The sequence below is a fragment of the Ruditapes philippinarum genome, unplaced genomic scaffold, assembly GCF_026571515.1.
Source record: "Ruditapes philippinarum isolate M1 unplaced genomic scaffold, ASM2657151v2 ctg7215_1_1_1_1, whole genome shotgun sequence".
NCBI lineage: Eukaryota > Metazoa > Mollusca > Bivalvia > Venerida > Veneridae > Ruditapes > Ruditapes philippinarum.
In genome coordinates, this window is record NW_026857081.1 from 5,145 (window position 1) to 19,804 (window position 14,660).

Here is a 14,660-nt window from a genome sequence, read left to right on the forward strand (position 1 = left end):
GGTCAAGATCAGGAGTGCCATAGATATGGTTTTCAATGTATATTTCATAAAAACACAATAAAATATTGATGTTTTAAAAATATTGATATATGTCCACACATACACACACGCACGCACGCACGCACGACACACGCACGCACGCGCACACACTTACCAGTTAATGTTAATGTCTTACCCTTTTCCTTCCGTAAAAACTATAAAGATCGTTTCGTTAAACACTGCTATACAATTTTTTTTTGATTGTTTAAAGAAGCCTAAAATTATTTCTAACATTGCTTTAAAATAGTTTGTATGCACATGAACAAACTTATTAATGAATACCATCTTAATTAAACAATATGTTGACATAATTATGGTCGACGAAGTCTATTTATAAAATAGATTTTGATAATGCATTTGATGAACACTTTGTTGATAAGTTTAGTGCAGAATTACTCTATCTCAATTGAACATCAATTTCGCATCATACATATTGTACTTTATCTACTGATCTATACACGAAGAAAATGCAACGTGGACTCTAGATTGTATTATGTATAAACATTAAAATGGTAAAGTGGACTTTGTATTGTATTATGTATAAACATCAAACGAGAGTTTCAAGTATCTTATCTATATGTAGTAATATCTACATTTGCTCATTCCGTTGGACAATTGTTTGATGCTATAAAATGGTTTCTTTGTTTTGTAAATTAAAGTATTTAACATGCCTTACTCTTTCCTATACATTTTAATACTCAACTTGTTTTGGAATTTAATAACGAATATTTTCATGGAAGTTTATTTGACATATCGCATGTGCCGGGAAATGATACGATATTTCATTTTTACTAAACAAATAGCATTGCACGTGCTTTTTATTCACTGCTTTGTTTACCAAATATTAAATTTAGAATGTTTGTAGTCTGATAATGAATTCAAAGTGTTTTGTTATGTTTATCAACACCGTCAAATTTTGTAGATACTAGTTCTTTACTATGCGTTTCAAGTTGCGAGGGTCAATGTGTCTTAAATAAAGGTTGTTTATAAGACTGTAGTGTACAGCATGTATTTTTGTTGTGATTAATGCTTCCGATGGATCACTTTGTTTCCAGATTTATTTTTTTGTAACTGAATATAACTACAGTTTGTATTTGTATTGCTTGCAACAATCTTCTGATGAATTACTGATGCCAACATTTGTTATTTTCCGCATCTTTTTGTGTTGGACGGCTGCAGATATAACTATTTTAAACTGCTAAAATTGATAACTCCTGATCAGTACACCAACACTGGAGAACGATAGGATATCGATGTATAATTCATAATCAACAGTTTGCTGTTGACCTGATTGCTTATCTAACATATATTCCAGGAAAACATCCTTCGGAACAAACATTATTCGTTAGTTAAATAAATTTTATATAATAAATGATTAAGGTTGCTATATATGTACCATTGTGAATACCATTCCGTATTTCGAGGGAAATGAATAATACGTTATCAAATGACCAGTTAGTGTTATAGAAACAATATAAATATATAATCAGTTCAATGAAAACAAACGCTTTCTTTAGCTCTCGACGGTTGGTTAGTCATCTTCAGAAGAAATTTACGTTTATAAAATGACAATTGACGCAACGTCCTTTTACCTACACCGCTAAAAGGAACGAAATATAATCGAAAACTTTGTCTAATAAATACAGAATCTTTCATACATAATGCTGCAATATACAATAATTTATACGTAGAATATAAATTGGCACAAGTGAAAAACGAAATTCTAATAATAGAAAATAATAAAAAAATACTTGATAAGATTTTTTTTGTTTGTTTAGGCTTTACATCACATCGACACAGTATAGGTCATAAAAAAGAATGTAAACGTTAAATAGTAGAACAACAAGAGCTGTCGGTAGGACAGCAACGCTCGACTATTCTTAGTGCTTGATAGTAAAAAAAAATGCTTGATACAGTTACCTCCTCCTGTTTACAGGTTGGGGTAATGATGGTGAACAAGTGTGCAAAGTTTCAAAGCCATATGTCAATGAACTTTGAAAATATTTGAGGTATTACAAAAACTTTAACATAAATTATAAGTCGAAAAAGGGGCATAATTCTGTCAAAATGCTTGATAGAGTTACCTCCTCCTGTCTACAAGTTGGGGTCATGATGGTAAACAAGTGTGCAAAGTTTCAAAGCCATATGTCAATGGACTTTGAAAATGTTTGAACTATTACAAAAACTTTAACATAAGTGGTTACGCCGAAGCAGACGCCGACACTGACGCTCGGGTGACTGCAATAGCTCTACTTCTTCTTATCGAATAGTCGAGCTAAAAATGTCTATAAATAAATTAATAATGGACAAAAAGAAGAAGAAAAGAAATGAAATTAAATGTTACCATTCAAGGTAATTGTTTTCCTCTTCTGCAGAGCATGTTAATACTATGTAATGTCTGAAAAAAATATATAAAACATAGATATAAAGTATTACATGAACACATTAAGAACACACAATTCAATACAATGTATATAATTTCATTTAGACATAGAACTCAATTATTTTCACTTTTATATACATATACTTTTAAAATTACACTAATACCCTATTTCAAATCCATTACTTGATTCATTTGTAGAAAGAATGCAATATACTTTATTAATTCTTACAGTTAATTTGAAGGTTCAAAAAATTTGTATTTTTGAAAAGACTTTGATGCCTGTATCAAAAAAGCAAAATTAATGACATACAAATACACACTTTTGGTGAAAATCACTTACTTGTATTTTTGAAAGAAATTTGATGGTTCAAATAATTTACTCCAATCTCCATCTTCACCAGCTTTATATATTTCAGTGGTAATATCCAGCCCTGAAAATAGGAACAACTTTCATTAATACTTTAAACAAGCATTTTATCAACCGTTCAAGAAAAGAACTTCAACTTTGAAAAAAAAGAAAACAAAAAAAACCCCGGATTTCTTTACAACTGTTTCAAGGGAAAGAACTCCAACTTTGAAGAAAAAAAGACTGAAATTTCCTGGATTTCTTTAAAATGTATGTTATCAACTATTTAAAGGGAAAGAACTCAAACAATAAAAAGAACAGCCTTATATTGTCATAGAATACCTTAATACCATTAACATGCATGTTATCAAATATTTAAATAAACAAGTCTCAAATCTAACATTTCCTTATACAAGTCATGCATTTTATAAATTATTTTGAGGAACAAAAGCTTTATTGCTAATTTGATATGACTAAATTTGTCTAAATAAATAATAATACCCTAAAATAAACCTATCAATAAGTTAACATTTATCACCAACTTTTCAAGGTGTTATACTAATATTCCTCTAAATGTAAGATAGAAAACATCCTTTTTGCATTATTTCAGGTATATAATATTGGAATCTATTGAATAAAACACCATATCTTTGTCTTAAAGATCAAAATTTTATAGCAAGCAGGATATAGTCTTAACAATCATTTCAGTTTCTATGTAACAAACAACACTCCAAATCTCTTCACCAGATCTCTCTTCTTTCACAGAAAGTTGTATCTAAATCATTGGCTTTAAAAATGCTTGCAGCTTTAACAACTTGACGATGAAATCAGTATAAAGCCAGACTGCTCACCTAGACAGTATTACCTGTTTCTACACTTTAGGATTCATAATTTCATCATTCCCACAAATAAACTATTCCAAAGTAAAAAGTAAAAGCAGATTAGTTCATTACACAACTGCTACAGGTGAAAACAAAACTGTTTTACTGATTGATTTAACTCACCTTCTTTGAATTCGTCCATCATGATTTGTCTGGTAGATTTAGTGACATTAAATGTGGAGTTCTGACATGGATATGCTGGTGTAATGATTGGCATCAGATGAAACCGATCTGAAGGGTTTATCTACAATCAAACAAATTAAACAATAACAAAATTATTTCATCTCTTCGATTGTGATTTGTATGCCTTTAGCCAGAAAAAATTATAATAGCAAAAAAATGTGTGTATTCTATGCATAAGGAGGGTTCATCTGCACTGAGAATAAAGACCCCGTATTAAAGAAGAAATGTCTCCTAAAATCATTTATAATGGCAGCAAAAAGGTCAATTATCACACAATATTTGGTTGAGTTTTAAGATGAGACTTCCTCATTAGAGAAAGATCAAATTATTTCACAGTTATTTCTGACATACTTGGTACTTTAGCAGGATCTAAGATTTTAAACAAGCTCTGAGAATAGTTATCTCATAGCTACTTAACATGACAGAGGGTACCATTCATAGAGGAATTTGAGTTCATGTAAGTGATGGACAGAGAATGTGTTGACTTCCCAGCAGACCAACTGTCAAAAATTTTGCTACAAATTTCAGTCCCTTTATCTTTAAATCAAGACATATATACTTGATAAATATTTAATAAGGAAGAAAATTTTACATACCCTTGGATCCCAAACTGTTAGATTTAATTTGTTCTCAGCCTGAAACTCCTTTAACAGAACTGGCTGTGGCCAATGCCTGAAATTATATAAGAGTATAAAGCTTTCCTTCATCAATACTAAGCTTATTATCACATAAATATGAAGTGACAAACATTGAGAGCTTCTTCATTGGCTTGAATGTAAATTTCCCTTTTATTGCATACAAGTTTTAACAGTTTTGCATCAAGAACTTAATTTATTCAAAATATGATTGCATTCATATAAAACTGGAATTAAACTTAGCAAAAATGCATACATTTTTTACCTAAGCAGTAGACAGTAGCTTCTATACATAGAATTTAGTATTGCTTTATATACCATTGTACAATCTGAACAAGAAACATGGCAATGCCATGAAACCAGGTTTTCAATTATCACCATTGTAGATAAATATGTTGAAGTTGAAATACAAATACAAGCAACAAACAATGTAACTATGTGCAATGTAAATCATGAATAATGTAGGAGGAATCGCACACAGAAGAATTGTCCACTATATTTTCTGTAAGGGAAAAAAACAAGGGCCATAATTAGGTCAAAAATTATCCAATCACAAATCCCCGACACTATGCGCCAAGGCACTTGATGACAAAGCTTCTGTGAAAGTAAGAACAAAATCCATTGAGAAATGTAGGAGTTGAGCATAGAAGAAATTGTTCATTATATATTCTGTATAAGGAAAAAAAATAAAGGGCCATAATTAGGTCAAATATTATCCAATCACAAAATCCCGACAATATGCGCAAGGGCACTTGATAACAAAGCTTCTGTGAAAGTTTGGTCAAAATATGTTGAGAAATGTAGAAGTTGCGCACAGAAGAAATTGTTCACTATAAATTCTATATAAGGAAAAAAAACAAAGGGCCATAATTAGGTCAAATATTATCCAATCATAAAACCCTGACAATATGCCCCAGGGCACTTGATGACAAAGCTTCTGTGAAAGTTTGGTCAAAATACGTTGAGAATGTAGGAGGAGTTGCGCACAGAAGAAATTATTCACAATAAATTCTATATAAGGAAAAAAAACAAAGGGCCATAATTAGGTCAAATATTATCCAATCATAAAACCCCGACAATATGCGCCAGAGCACTTGATGACAAAGCTTCTGTGAAAGTTTGGTCAAAATCCATTGAGAAATGTAGGAGAAGTTGCGCACAGAAGAAATTGTTTACGCCCGCCCTGGTTAAAAAGTGTGTTTCTTCTTCAATTTTGGAAATTTGATAGGAATAGTCCTGAACTAAATGACTTAACATACCTTAATCATATAATTTGTCTAACTTACCATGTTGAATAAACCATAAAGAATTTTTGTACAAGAGTAGATGGATCAGCATTTGGATATAACTGACAAACACGTGCCACCAACATTGCCCATGATACACCACCAAGGAACCCCAATGAGTTGGAATATATCCCTCGTCCTGAAAATATCAAACTGAGATTTGAAATTGTGATCTTAGTATTCCTCTGTAAACAATATTCAGAAATAAAATTTAACAAGAATTTGTATAGTATGAATTTTTTTAAGAAATTGGTACCAATTTTGGAAAGTTTAACATTTATTTTTTTATTATCATAATTTCATATTGTTATGGATATTAAGTGTTCAATAATTGTATTTGTGGGCTAAAACGTCAAACTTTTGTTGAATTTCTTTTTACTTGCCTAAGAAAAACCTTGAACTCATTCCTGGACACTAGTGGCTAAAATAATATGCCTATCAAACCATTACTGACATAGTCTTACCTCTATATACAAGCAGTCAAACAAGAGCTGTCCGTAAGACAGCGCGCTCGACTTTTTTATTGCTTGCCAATAAAAAAAGTTTTTGCAGTAAAAGGCAATACAAGAATCTCTGTATTTTTAAAGTGAACAATGGCCATGAGCATTAAGATATTTAGTGACGAATTATTTTATTATGACATAATTTATGGTAAAGTGAACAAGTGGATAGGAATGAATTTTTTTAGATTTTTTAAGTTTTTTAGTGCTTGCCTATAATACAAAACATTGACAGTTAAGGGCCATAATTCAAATAAAATCTTTGACAGAATTACCTTCATCCTGGACATGTTTGGGAATCATGATTGTAAACAAGTATTCCAACTTTCAAATTAATATCTCAAACAGTTCAGTCAAAAGTGGACTGGTACTAAAAACTTAACCAAGATTCTAAGTCGATAAAAGGCCTTAATTTTTAAAAACAAATCCTTGACAGAGTTACCTTCTCTTGCGTACAGATGGGGGTAATGATGTGAAATAGCATTAAAAGTTTCAAAGCAATATCTCAAAGGGTTAAGGCAATAAGTGGATTTTACCCATATTCAATGTATTTTCTAAGTCAAAAAGGGGCATAATTCTGTCAAAAACCTTGACAGAGTTATGTCCTCTTGTCTGTTGATGAAGGTCGTGATGGTAAACAAGTATGGTCAGTTTCAAAGCAATACCTCCAATGGTTTTGAAATAAAGTGAGGTGGTACAAAAAACTTAACCAAGCTCAATACACTTTCTAAGTCAAAAAAGGGCCATAATTCTGTCAAAAACCTTGACAGAGTTATGTACTCTTGTCTGTAGATGGAGGTTATGATGGTGAACAAGTATGGTAAGTTTCAAAGCCATACTTGTAATACTTCTGAAATAAAGTGGGGTGGTACGAAAAACTTAACCAAGGTGTGACGCCAACGCCGACGCCGACGCCGGGGCGAGTAGGATAGCTCCCCTTTTCATAGAAAAGTCGAGCTAATAATAATTTATTTTCGTAGCAATAGTAAATACAATAGACCTGTTAAAATAGTCTGTAAAACAGTTATGACACGTTTACATTCTTTTTCCCGATTCTATACTTGAAATAATCATAAATGATGGGCAAAGTAAACTTAATAATGGTGCGTCACGGCAACTGAACAAAATGTATCACAACATTTAATATAGGTAGGTTCTTTTTATGAAGTAGTTTGCTTGTTATGACTTTTGTCAAACTATTACCAGAAAATCAAGTTTAAATATGTTTATAACATGATTACTGTTTTTCAAAACTGGTTAAGAGTATTTTTGAGACAAGTCTAATTTGATTAATCGTATTACTAGTCCTCAGACAGTTTTGAATACCTGCTACAAGGCTCTGGTGCCAAACTAGTCATGTGATAAACGTATGTAATAAATAATATTTTAGTTTTGTTCATTACTATAAGGAAACATTCTTCGCCTTCACGATGAGTCAGTAAATTATTATTACTACAATGATTTGTATGCATGTCAGTGAACGCACAATTGTTTAATTATTGAGTCAATTTTTACATTTCCTTCTTCACTTTCAGCCTTGTAAAGCAAATGATTCAATTATTGTAAGTGCATAAGTACGTGGTCATATGAACTGTTTTATTTCAAATTTCCTTGTTTTAGTCATGTAACGTATTGCAAATGATACATGCATGTGTTGACTATAAAAGGAAAGCTACACCGCATAATTTGCACCGAACGTATTGTAATGATTCAGGCAGAGGAAACAGGTCACTTTATCAATAATGCGCGTGCTATTATTAAAACTATGTTTGTCAATGACTGCCTCCGTGGTCGAGGGGTTAGAGTCGATGACTTCTAATCTAGTTACCTCTCTGGCATGGGTTCGATCCCCGGGAGATGCTTTGGTGGTTTAGCACTGAGGAAGGTAGTCTAGTATTGGTGTAACTCTCCAGGAACGATGGTTAGGAAACTACCCGCCTATATGACTGAAATACTGTTGGGGAAAAGGCGTAAAATCAAACAAACAAAAAACTATGTTTGTCAAAAGATTGAACAATTCTGTTTTAAACTGCAGAAACAGCTGTTTAGTGTTTTGCAATGCCTGTAAAGATAAGAGCGATCGCTATTACAATCTGCCTTGTTTTAGAGGTTACCATTCTATAAATTTTAAATCAAAAATAACATTTTGAAAGCATCCTTATAATGAATAACATCATCATTAAACAATTTGTATATATATGGACGACGGAGTCTATTCATAAAAATATTTTGTCACAATGTCTTTGATGACCACTTCGTTGATGAGCAAAGTGCAAAATCACTATATCTCAACTATACATTTATTTTGCGTCATACATATTATTCTTTATCCACTGATTTTAAGTTCATTTTATACACGAAGAAAAGGCAAAGTAGACTGTATATTGTATTACGTATAATCATTAAATGGGAAGGTTTTAAGTATCTTGTCTTCACATTTACTCGTTCCTTTGGACAATTGTTTGATGTGATAAAACGTTTTCTTTGTTTTGTAAACTCATTCAATTTTAAACATGCCTTTCACTTTAGGACTATTTTAAAACCCGACATGTGTTTTGGAATTTAATAACGAATATTTCATAGAACTTTATTTGATATATCGCATGTGCCGGAAAATGATACGATATTTCATTTTTACTAAACAAATTGCATTGCACGTGCTTTTTATTCACTGGTGTGTTTACCAAATATTAAATTTAGAATGTTTGCAGTGTGATAATGAATTCAAAGTGATTTGTAGACAACCTTGTCCATCTTATTGTAGACAATGTTCATCGGACGATTTATGTCTGACATGTTTATCAACACCGTCAAATTTTGTAGATACTAGTTCTTTTCTATGCGTTTCAAGTTGCGAGGGTCAATGTGTCTTAAATAAAGGTTGTTTAAAAGACTGTAGTGTACTGCGCGTGATCAACACATATCGTCCTGTTCTTTGTGTAACAAATGACACTTGCCTTAACTGCTTGAAATTAACTGGAAAGTGTTTGCAATGTGATGCCGGAAGATATGGCAATCTTTGTCAAAAAAGATGTGGATATTGTCAAAGAGATTTAAAAGGACTCGTTAAATGTAACACAAATACTGGCAACTGCAGGAGTGACTGCGAAAATGGATATTTTGGTGAACGTTGCGATAAACCATGCAAAAATTGTATTTCAGTTACAAAGTCAAAACAATGTGAAAAAATAACTGGAGAATGTATTTCTGGTTGTTTACCAGGCTGGTTTTATAAGACATGTAATGAAACGTGTAGCAGCATGTGTCTTCATAGGACATGTCATCAAATAAGTGGATACTGTGTTGAGGGTTGTATAACTGGTTGGTATGGTAACAAATGTGAAAAGCATTGTAATGATAATTGCAAAAGGAGCTGCGATCAAATAAGCGGAAACTGTTCTGAGGGTTGTATAACTGGTTGGTATGGAAACAAATGTGAAAAGGATTGTAATGATAATTGTAAAAATAGATATTGTGACAATTTAAACGGATATTGTACATATGGTTGTAGTCAAGGATGGTTTGGCGAAACATGTGAAAGCGTATGCTCTGACAAATGTTTGCACAATTCCTGTCACAGTTCAGCGGCATGCAAATACGGTTGTTTGCCAGGGTGGTTTGGCAATACATGCGAAACAAGTTGTAATATTGCTTGCTACAATAGATCATGTGATCAGACAACTGGAGTATGTGAATTCGGTTGTATAAATGGATTCAATGGTCCGAAATGCAGTGAAATTGACCATGTTTTTACTAACGACAGCATTTCACTAGATGGACACAAGAGAGAGGATAAAACAGGTAAGTATTACTTCATTACAATATTTCATCGCTTTGAAAACGTTATTCAGTTAGGATATGCTTTAGTTAATATGACTTTTGCAATATTTCAGAAAAAGGGTGTTTGTTTGTTTCTTACAGTTGATGACTATGACATTAAACCAATAGTATATGGCATTTTCGGGAGTATATCTGGGATGTTTGTCACAGGACTGGGTTGTATAATGATTCTGTTAATAAGAAAGTAAGTTAACTATTCTTAATAAGAAAGTTTATTTATAACATATCTATGAAATAAGGGATTTTTTAGTTAATGTTATTCATTTTATTAATCAATCTAATTTAGAATTCAATTTTACGTAACACTGTCGCCATTGTTAATTAAATATAGTTCATTCACCTATTCTCCAGAATTTCATTTCCATATATGCATGCAAATTATATTAATTTGAACATCATGGCTTTAATCTTACGAGATATACAGCAAATACTGCAACTGATAAAGTTATGATTTATTCTTATTGTCAGAGCCATTACAAGATTCCGATGGTATGACTATCTTAACAACTCTTTACAGGGAAATGTTTCACCAATATATGATGAGATTTTACAAACCAATGGTAAGATTTCGATATAACTGTCATAGAAATAAATAGATAATGATATGTTTACAATTTTTAAGATGTTTATAAATTTTGTGTACTAAGTGTACATGTATACTGTTTTATCCAAAGGGTACACGAATTTTAATAAGTGTGTGCTATAAATAGTATAAAATGAAAGCAATGCGTGATGGAAGCTATCGTGTTTTTGATACAGCTTAAGGTTATAATTTATGCAAAATTCATAAAGTTTCAATGTGTAAAAAGCCATAAGCTTAAAGACATACTATGGAATCAGTTCCTGGAGCATATCAGTTATGAGAAATGGGTGTAAAGTAACAACGGCTTGCTCAATGGACTAGATATTTAAGATTACCAGACCGGCTCATTAACCAATCGGCCATGACGCCTCGTTTATTCCTAGTGGTTGTTACTAGAGTTATGGAAATGACGTATATAATTTTATTCATAGTTGACTTCAGGAAAGTCTCAATACTATACTGATTTTTAAATCAATTTATTAAATAGATATAGCATTAGCGTTCCCTATAAGTAGATATATCGTTATTGCATGTCTTTGGCAATACATCTGCTGTTGCTAGTTTCCTAGTGACACAGAATTCTGTTTTTATTTAATTTCTTTGAAAAAGAGGGGGTATATATTGTTTTGCTAATGTCGACCGGTCCATCCGTCGGTAGACCACATGGTATCCGCTAATTATCTTAAAAACTATCTATCACAAAGTTTTCATATTTTAAACACGGATAAATCATAGCTAGTAGATAACCCCTATTGATTTTAGCTTAAAGGTCAATGTCACAGGGGTCTTAAATGTCAGAATGGTTTCCGCTCATTATCTTGAAAACTATTTATTACAAAGTCGTCATATTTCAAATATTGATATGTCATAACTAGTAGATGATTTTAAGGTCACTAGGTCAAAGACACGGGTACCTTAAATGTCAGAATGGTTTCCGCTTATTATATTAAAAACTTTTAATCAAAAATCTACATATTTCACATATTGGTTGGTCATATGTAGTAGATGACAAATATTGATTTTGGGGTCACTAGCTTAAGGTTTAAGGTCACAGGGGCCCTAAATATCAGAATAGTTTCCTCTGATTTTTTTAAAAACTATTTATAACCAAGTCTTTATATTTCACCCATTGATTGGCCATATGTAGTAGATGATCCCTATTGATTTTGGGATCATTATTTTAAAGGTTAACGTCACATGGGCCTTAAATGTCAGAATTGTCTCTGCTGATTATCTTTAAAAAATCATAAAAGTCTTCATATTTTACATATTGATTATTCATATGAAGTAGATCACCCCTATTAATTTTAGGGTCACTTGTTCAAAGGTCAAGGTCACAGGTGCCTTAAATGTCAGAATTGTTTCCGCTCATTATCTTGAAAACTATTCACGACAAACGCTTCATATTTTACATATTGATTGGTCATATAATGAAGATGATTCCTATTGATTTTAGGGTCACTAGTGCCAATGTCAAGGTCACAGGGGTCTTAAATATCAGAATGGTTTCTGCTCACTATCTTGAAAACTATTTATCAAAATGTCTTCATTTTTCACATATTGATTATAGTCATATGTAGAGGATATTTATAACCCTTATTTATTTTGGGGTCACTAGATTAAAATTCAAGGTCACAGGTGCCGTAAATGTCAGAATGGTTTCCGCTCATAATCTTGGACGCAATCACAAAGTCTTCATATTGCACATAATGATTGATCATAGCTAGTAGATGTCCCCTATAGATATTCAGATCACTTTGTTAAAGGTCAAAATGTCTTCATATTTCACATATTGATTGGTCAAATGTATAGAATGACAATTATATATTTTGGGGTCACTAGATTAAAGTTCAAGGTCACAGGTGCCATAAATGTCATTATGGTTTCCGCTCATTATCTTGGAAGAAATTTATCACAAAGTCTTCCTATTTTACATATTGATTGGTCATAAATAGAAGATATCCCCTATAGACATTCGGATCACTAGGTAAAAAGGTCAAGGTCAAAGGGGCCTTAAATGTCAGAATAGTTTCCGCTCATTTTCTTGAAGACTATTTATCACAAATTCTCCATATTCAAATATTGAATAGTCATTTGTAGTAAATGACCATGATAATGATTTTTGGGTCATTTCAAAGATCACAGCGGCATTAAATGTAAGAATGATTTTTGTTTTACTGTGAAAACTTTTTATCACACTGTTTTTATATTTCACATTTTGATAAGTCATAATGGCGTCACTAGTTCAAAGGTCAAGGTTTTTTTTCACATATTGATTGGTTATAACTAGTAGGTCATTATTTTTCTTTACACTTCCATGTACCCATTTATGGCAAGTTTTTATAACAAAATGTCCAATACTATGAGTCAGGGCGAGAAAGCAGGGGGGGGGGGCATATGACATATTGTGTCGTTTAACATTTCTTGTTAATCATTTCATACTGTTGAACCACTAGTAAAATTATGTTACTATTTAGAATGTAAGTATTTATTTCTACTGGCAATACAGAATTGAATACAAATGACGAGACAACACCAGGTGGGAATATAGAATTTACGGAGTCTCACGAGTTTCACTATACTGGCGGTGAAACATCTATCAATCTTCGAAATAAAGCTAGCGTCTGTGATCAAAGAGCTTTACAGATAAGCCAGGGCGAAGAACTAGAAAGAGAAAGAACGAACAGTTTTGTCGAAACAACGGGTATTTACAGAACACATCTTAGCGATAATTCTGACTATGAACAAATACAGCTGCAACCAGATTTTTGTGAAGAAAGAAATGAAAGCGTTTACTACTTACACCCTATTAATTGAAGGAATTCCTGTGAGGTACAAAAGGCAAAAACGTCAAATTTTCATTCCTTAAATAGATCAGCTTGATAGTCTATGTGCACTAAAACAGAAATATATGCAACAGATAGTTAAAAAATATACCCAGAAATAAATTGACAGATGTATTTTTGTTAGCGGTGTTACGTTTATCCGATTAAGCAGGTTCGATCGGTATTAAGCCTAAAACCGGTTAGAAATTTCAATAACCGGTAACCGAGTTTGCAGAAACCCTTTTTTAGATTGATTTAAACATTACTTTTGTTTTTGTCAAGATATGACATTTTGTTTTAATCTCTGTTTAATCTGTTTATCAATACAAAATAAGTATTTTTTTTAAATAAAGTAATTCTTTCAATACGATAAGTAAAACGTTCAACACGGTTATTAAAGTCACCGTTTAAAAGGTTACCATTTTTTACTAACGGTGACACCCCTAATTTTTGTGCCTTTCTTAGTCTCGGTTTAAAAGCGTTACATTTTAGGTCATTTTTCACAATTAGAATAATTATTCTGGGTAAACAAAATTAGCAAACAATCTGAAATCTCGCACCCCAAATTTTGGTCTTCACCGACATCAAAAGTAACATAAATATCGAAAACTTATTTTAAGCCCGTCATGTCAAAACACATCAGTGAAGTCCCATTAACATTTTCCTTAAAAAATGTCTCCTATTAAATAAACGACTTGAAATTAGTTTATCGGTTGTTTTATTTTTCATTGCGTTGCCGAATGTGATATTGCAGTCTTTATAATACTACAATTTTCTGTCACCTATATAGTACTTGACCGCGGCAAAGTATCTATATATAACTTGTTTAACATGAACCTGTAAGAAGAACTAGTTTGTGCCATACAGACTTTTGAATTTAAGTAAACTTGTATGAAATTTGCTGACCATCTCGGCGAAGAACGTTATAGGAATATAATAACTTATATATTTACAATTAACAATCTTATCATGAATAGATTGAATTATTACATGTTACATATACATGTAATAAAATACATAAGTGTATAGAAATATTTTACATTTAACATACATGTCAATAATGATACAGTGGTCTCCTTTCTTCTTATACAAGTCTTATTTTCCCTTTACCAGATTCATGAAACTACAGATAGTTTTTTTAGACTTTACACTATCAACA

General features: G+C 31.9%; 2 protein-coding genes across 3 annotated transcripts; one reads left to right on the top strand and one right to left on the bottom strand.

The window, feature by feature from the left end:
* Positions 1 to 2,379: 2,379 nt before the first annotated feature.
* LOC132748701 (poly(A) polymerase gamma-like) lies at positions 2,380 to 6,209 on the bottom strand. Its single transcript, XM_060738315.1, has 6 exons — positions 6,198 to 6,209; positions 5,754 to 5,938; positions 4,429 to 4,504; positions 3,773 to 3,893; positions 2,763 to 2,853; positions 2,380 to 2,437 (listed from the first exon to the last, which is right to left on the bottom strand). The coding sequence occupies exons 1-6, from the start codon at positions 6,207 to 6,209 to the stop codon at positions 2,380 to 2,382; spliced, it is 543 nt and encodes a 180-aa protein (XP_060594298.1).
* Positions 6,210 to 8,084: 1,875 nt separating this feature from the next.
* On the top strand, positions 8,085 to 13,624 carry LOC132748694 (multiple epidermal growth factor-like domains protein 10). 2 transcript variants are annotated; one of them, XM_060738308.1, is made up of 4 exons: positions 8,085 to 10,054; positions 10,175 to 10,277; positions 10,562 to 10,653; positions 13,154 to 13,329. In XM_060738308.1, exons 1-4 carry the CDS (start codon positions 8,857 to 8,859, stop codon positions 13,189 to 13,191), a joined length of 1,431 nt encoding a protein of 476 aa, XP_060594291.1. In that variant the 5' UTR covers positions 8,085 to 8,856; the 3' UTR covers positions 13,192 to 13,329. The 2 variants fall into 2 exon arrangements, with proteins under 2 accessions (XP_060594291.1, XP_060594290.1); XM_060738307.1 differs by having other exon boundaries at positions 8,093 to 10,054; positions 13,186 to 13,624.
* The last annotated feature ends 1,036 nt before the right edge of the window (positions 13,625 to 14,660 follow it).